The sequence below is a fragment of the Danio aesculapii genome, chromosome 5, assembly GCF_903798145.1.
Source record: "Danio aesculapii chromosome 5, fDanAes4.1, whole genome shotgun sequence".
Classification (NCBI taxonomy): domain Eukaryota; kingdom Metazoa; phylum Chordata; class Actinopteri; order Cypriniformes; family Danionidae; genus Danio; species Danio aesculapii.
Window position 1 is genome coordinate 9,432,363 of NC_079439.1, and position 6,592 is coordinate 9,438,954.

At 36.8% G+C, this 6,592-nt stretch overlaps 1 protein-coding gene across 4 annotated transcripts in view; it reads left to right on the plus strand.

Moving 5' to 3' along the window:
* tnksb (tankyrase, TRF1-interacting ankyrin-related ADP-ribose polymerase b) overlaps positions 1-6,592 on the plus strand; it is a 73,953-nt gene that overhangs the window by 22,537 nt on the left and 44,824 nt on the right. For 2 of the 4 annotated variants that reach the window (XM_056457339.1, XM_056457341.1), the window contains exons 6-8: positions 14-34; positions 3,307-3,401; positions 4,164-4,230. In XM_056457339.1, the coding sequence (XP_056313314.1) occupies positions 14-34; positions 3,307-3,401; positions 4,164-4,230 (183 nt within the window). The remainder of the gene's footprint in view (positions 1-13; positions 35-3,306; positions 3,402-4,163; positions 4,231-6,592) is intronic. The other 2 variants (XM_056457340.1, XM_056457342.1) reach the window with 1 other exon arrangement.

The window sequence follows — 6,592 nt, forward strand, 5'->3', positions numbered from 1 at the left end:
TGGCGACATTCAGTCAACATCACAAAAAATGCTGGTAAGTGTATTTTGTGAAACAGAAATTAGTTTTATTTGGTATTCTGTGATTTTATTTACCTTATGAATTTTGTATTCATTTTTGTTAATTTTTGTCCCTAAAAATCCATCCATACGCTGGTTCACACTTTAAAAAAAGCTCAGAAACCTGCCTTATTTTCTGCTGGTCACAATCCATCAATCAACCAATAGCTCCGCTAACATTTCTCCTGCAGGTTCTGAAAACAAGGCTTTCATTTATCCTTTTTTAACTATTTTGCTCTTCTACTACAATACTTCTCTAAATTGTCTGTCTTTGCAAGAGCTCCACCATTTTTCCAGCTCTAAACCGCACATCCACGCATCTTATCTCACGTTCTTGAAACCATTTGTTTGATTTGTTGTGATCAGCACGCATGCTCTCCACAAATATGGTGTTTAACTCCTGATTTCTGATTGACGTCCTATCCCGTTTAGATCCATTGTGTGTGTGTGTATGCTAGAAATGTTGCACTGTTGCCCATTGCTTGTGCTGTACTTTATTTTTAGCCCTCATTAATAGTGATATGAACATGAATGTTGCCTCTCCATCCTGTACTAAGTAATATTCTCAGAAAATGCATCATAATTTCTAGGCAGATCTTCATTAGGATGTTGAGATTTATTGTCATGCTGATTGTTTGCTGTGGTTGTGTTTAGGCTATCGTAATGGCATGTCATCAATATTCACTGCATGAACTGGGAACGAATTTTGTAACGTTTTTGTGCTTCGATTAGTTGAGGTTACTATTACTGGTCTCTTGTAATCAAATCACCTTTAAAGTGATTCAGAATAAAGGCCTATTTGCACCAAGATGCAATATTGCAGACTAATTTAACCCCTTCATTTTCTCTTTTCAAAATAATTGTCCAATTGGTGTATACCAGGGGTCACCAATCTCGTTCCTGGAGGTCCGGTGGCCTGCAGAGTTTAGCTCCAACTTGCCTCAGCACACCTGCCTGGGTGTTTCAAGTATACCTAGGAAGACCTTGATTAGCTTGTTCAGGTGTGTTTGATTAGGGTTGGAGCTAAAATCTGCAGGACACTGGTCCTCCAGTAACTCCAGGAACTAGTTTGGTAATACCTGGTCTATACTAAAAAAAAAAAACAGAAAATGAGCAGTTTTCTGTATTTTGTGATTCATGTTTTTATATTTTTACATTGTTCATAAAAGTAACTTTTCCAATGTTAATTGTTTAAAGTAGGGCTGCTTGATATTGGAAAAAACAGGCAATGCGATGTTTTGTTTTTCTGTGATATACATTGCGACAATGTATGGATTTCGGCAGATTAACTGAATAACTCAATTTGTAAAGAATTCAAAATTTTATATTGATTGGGATGACATTGTACGACAGATTATCTTTAGAAATCAAAGAGACTCTTCGTCTTCTGGAGAGTCTAAAGGCTGATTTATACTTCTGCACCAAACGAATGCGTATGGTCCGGCCCAGCCTTTGCGCGGTTGCATATCTCTCGCCTATATGCTGACGCACACCTCTCAAAAATGTAACCACACATCGCATCGAGCTGGTGTACTGGTCACAGGCGAGGGTTGTGCTGAGAGCTGCAAGCCAGATGGAGCGAGTGTTTATAAGTGTCGAATCGTGTGAAACTTACAGAAAGCTGTGAAAGCTCCAGATAAAAACTTTTGTTTTGTGTTTGCCTTCTGTTTTTGCCGGTTCCCGCCTCTGAATGAGGTCAAAGGTCCACACACAGAGAGAGAGAGCGAGAGTTTTCAGCTTTCATTTTCTATATAGCAGTGAAATAGGGGTTCATGGGTTCTTCTGTAACAGTTGTCTGCTTTTTAGGGCCTACTCACACTATGCTATCCGAACTGTGCCCAGGCCCGTTTCCCGGATTGTTTGAGAAGTGTGAGTGCTCAGGCACGGTTCACTTGGCCGACCCTGGCCCAGTTGTAAGAGGTGTGCCAGAGCACGGTTCACGCTTCTAGTGTGAGTGCAAAGCGCGCCAGAGCCCGAAACTGTATAGCAAGCCGGGATTGTTTCATATGGATTTATTAATCATTCTTATTGTTCAATGAACGCAAACTGTCGAAGATTATTAAAGATGCAAACCCCTAACTACACGGCAGCTGCACCTTCAGCAGACCTCCTAATTCCTGCAGCACGAGGACTTTGATTGTTTATGAGCGTCAAAAGTCACAAAGCTGTTTGGCGAAATATTTGACTGTGTGTCACTGCATATTAAACGACTGACGTAAGCGTGCTCAGGCCGTCAAGGGAGACGGGAGGGAGGACAAGCGTGCTTTGGCCCGGTTCAAGGAAACTGTGCATAGTGTGATTACGCGCTTAAGTAACGTTAGTTGGAGCATTTTAATTAGGCTACTCGCTCTCACCTTCCTCGCCATAGTAATAACTGAAAAACTCGCAGCTTTTGCGATTTGAAAATCGTGATTTCGGTTTTAACCGTGCAGGCCTAATGTGAACGTAACAGTCACATGTCCACTAAGCATGTGTTTACATGCAAAAACAAGTATTGCATTGGAAAGGAAAAACGTGTTCTGTGTGTGACTGGCCCCCTAACTACTTTGGAGGGATTTTGTCACTGCAGATTTCTTGTATAAACGGCACGATTTATCTCTAATGAATAGTTAAGTGTAAAAACCATAATAGGACCCCTTTAAAGCATGATTTGATTCATGTTCTTTCATTGTGCTTTGGTGTGAAGGCACCTATCTTTTGATGGTTCTACATTTATGATCTCCTTGGTGTGAGTAGGCCTTTAAGATGTTTAACTATGGCGATATGTTTACAATACAAAACGCAAAATTTAGGGTAACTGCTTTTCTGTTGGTGAAGCAAAAAACAACACTTTAAACATCATTTTAAAACTGAAATGCATAGAGTAATGAAGTTTGCCCTGCGCGCTTGTGGTTTTTAAAGAAACTTCTTTGGTGCGTAAATCTTGTCAATGTTATTATTCAAAAACGTTTGTGTTTTTAAATCACCCGAAGAACGTAAAAAGAAAAACAGTGCGAAGCAATTACTTGATGACTGCGAATATTACCTTTTTGAATAAAACTGAAATGCATTACACAGAAAAGCTTATATTAGACATCATAGTGATTAAGTTAATGACGGGATGGGTTACAAGCAGGTTTACATAATTAAGTTCGAGGCTGGGTTGGTAGTTATGTGCATGGAGCATTATTGATGATCATTAATTTAGCTTGATTAAGTGAACCGTTTACATTTCATACAGGTTTTTAACACTTCTGACTTCTTTTGCAGTCCACTCCTCTCCACCTGGCCGCTGGATATAATCGCGTGCGTATCGTGCAGTTATTGCTGCAATACGGTGCAGATGTCCATGCCAAAGACAAAGGGTGAGGAGCGCCTACTTCTGTCTGTCTCTCTTTAAACTGTCCCTGAATTTCAACTCCAGAGACTTCTTTAGCACAGTCATGTGATTATAGCCATTAGCATTGATTTTAAGCAATCGATTCAAAACTGTCCTCATTATGAAGTGCATTTAGAGTGGTTTTGCATCTTCTTAAACCTTGATTTACGTGACCTTGCATATAGACACCACTGTTGTGAGCATTGAAGGATTACACCTGTTATGCAGAAATGAATTTATAAGAGGTTTGAACGCAATTGTGTGGCAAAAGTCTGTGAATATAACCAGCTTCTAATGGTAAAAATGTATTCATTTATTTTTTCTAATCACACTTGATAAAAACAGTCTGCAGAAACACTTTGATTGACATTCTCCCTTTATACGTGTCATCAGAGGGGGAAAGCCCCGTCCATTAGTGATGATCTCCCTCATTAGCATAGGATGTTAGTCTTGTTTTTGAATCTGCCACTGACACGTAGGCATTTGTAGCTCCACCCTCTTTTAAACAGAAACACAATCTCATTGAATTTAAAGCAACAGTCACCAAAACAGCACAAATAGGAAAAAAGGCTAAAAGGAGCAGCTTCAAAGAGTTATAACATTATTTGTGCCTTATTAGGAGCTGAAACCTCACATACACACTCTAGGGACATCTTAGACTTAATTTATCTTGTAAATGTTGTCCATGATGTGCTTATTATTCTGAAATAATCATCTTTTGCTTTTTCACTCTCTGTCTCCCACTCAGTGGTTTGGTTCCTCTGCATAATGCCTGTTCTTATGGTCACTATGAGGTCACAGAGCTTCTGCTGAAGGTAATGGTGGACGTATATCTGCTCCCAAGAAAACCCTGATATAATCACACTTTGAATTAAGTGGCTTAAACTATGATCTACAGTAGAAGAGAAAATCATTGTTTTATTACGTGACGTTTGTTAAATTCTTTTTCCAGGTGATATTTAACAGTGCGAGGGAAGTTTTTATAGTATTTCCTATTTTTTTTCTTTTGGGGAAGAAATTTTTTTTATTAATTAATATTTTTTTTCTTTTTATCCTGGCCAAACCAAAATAAACATTTTTTAAATAATGTAAATACTGCTAAGGTCAGTGAAATATTACATTAGGAAATAAAGACGTTCAAGTTTTTTAGATATTCTACAGAACAAACCAGTGTTGTCTAATGACTTGCCTAATTAAATTAATTGCGCTTTAAACTCTAATACTAGTATCTTAAATAATAAATATAAGCATTATGTACTGTCATCATGGCAAAGACAAAGGAAATTGGTTATTAAAACAGTTTTTTTTTTATCTCTCTGCTAAACCATTTTTAACTGAACTGTTACGTTTATAGATGTTTTAGTGGGATGCTGCAACGTTTAAATGAGACAGGTGTAATGTGTGCGACAGATCAAGGATGAGGCAAGAATCAATTCTCTATTCAAGCTTTTTACTCAATAGTTGAAACAATTATGTAACAGTAATAAATAAAAAAAAAAAAGAAATAAACATTTACAATTATCTTTAAACAGAAACAACGAGTGTAAGCCAAATCAAAGAAATTAACAAAACAAAACAATCCTTAAAACTAAAGTCTAAACTAGGCGTCAAAAATAAATACAAATAAAAACCGAGATCTTCCGTGTATACGACACCCGAACTAAACTAATTAAAGCTACAAAACTCAAAATACACAACTGGCAAAACACTCAAACTAATCTAACAAAACATCAATCTAAACTAAAACAAACCGGATAAGATGGTCAAAGCTTAGTTTAGAACCACACAACAACCATCACGTTATGTTACTTAAAGCCAACGAAGTTCAACAAGCAAACTCGAATTACCACAGTAAACCGAGATAATGAATCACTAAACAGCCGAAGCATAGCACAATCAAATTGCGTGAAGCACAAATGGTACGCCGAGGCAGAGCGCACACCACACAAAACACACTAAAATTTCACAGGACTAATGATTTTGTCTATACTTTTTAAAAGTAACTACTATGCAAAAACATGGATATATACTATATAACGATATATAGGTTAACTATGTTTATATATAATAACTTTAACTATTAAAAGCTTTTAGTTACTAGTAATTATGTAAAGTTATTAGTAGCTAAAAAAGTTATGGTAACTAATAACCGTGACTTTTCTGATTCGATTGTGCCACAATAATGTGCACTTTTTTGTAAAGCTGCTTTGAAACAATAATTATTGTGAAAAGCGCTATTCCAGGGTGTCCACTGGGTCTTAAAGTATTGAAGTTAATAAATCAATGTAGAGAAATTTAAAGCCTTTAAAAATTATTAATAAGTCTTAAATGCTATTTTGCACGGTATTAAATTTGATATCATTTTTGATTATGCAATGTATGGTTGAATGCTAAAGTTTGCCTGAACTAAATCTGCGAATATTAGGATGCTGTGTAGTTTATGAAATCAATGAAATCTTGCTAGATTTGACATCATGCTGCTTGGTTTACTGCACTAACCAAGGCAACACCGTTATTTCTGCAGTTCTATAGGCGCCAACCTGCTGAATTAGCTAGATTTAATAGATTTTTATTCAGTATATGAATGTTTTGGATTATTTCTTACATTAATATTTAGTAAACATACTGTAAGTATAAATGTTTCCGGTTGAAACCTAAAGTAGTTATAAGTTCCTAAAATACATGGAAAGAGTCTTAAAAAGGCCTTAAAAGTTATTGAATTTCACTCTCTGGTTCCTGTAAATATTCTGTTTACAAATAAAATTGAATTGTACACAATAAAGTGCACTGCAATTAGTGATGCGATTAACGATTAACCGATTTCCCTATTAACCGCGCTTTAATTCGTCACGGTTAATTAATTGTAAAGGCTTCTCAACGTTTCTGCATGGAACAAAACTGCTGCAACTAAACAAAGTTATGGCGACTAGTTTAAAGTTCTGGGCTTGTACACTAAGGATAATATGCATGCGCACTCGATTAACTATGGCTGCTAAGCAATTAACTTAGGGCCGTTTACATGTCGCGTCTTTTGCATACGTGAGTTCGTTATTTTTTTTTTCTTGCACACATATTGGGAGTGAGGTGCACGCGGTGCGCATGCAGCACAAATCACTCACGATTTCCAGGTGCACCTAGTTGAAAGAATAGCATGAGAACTGACTGATCAGCTTCATA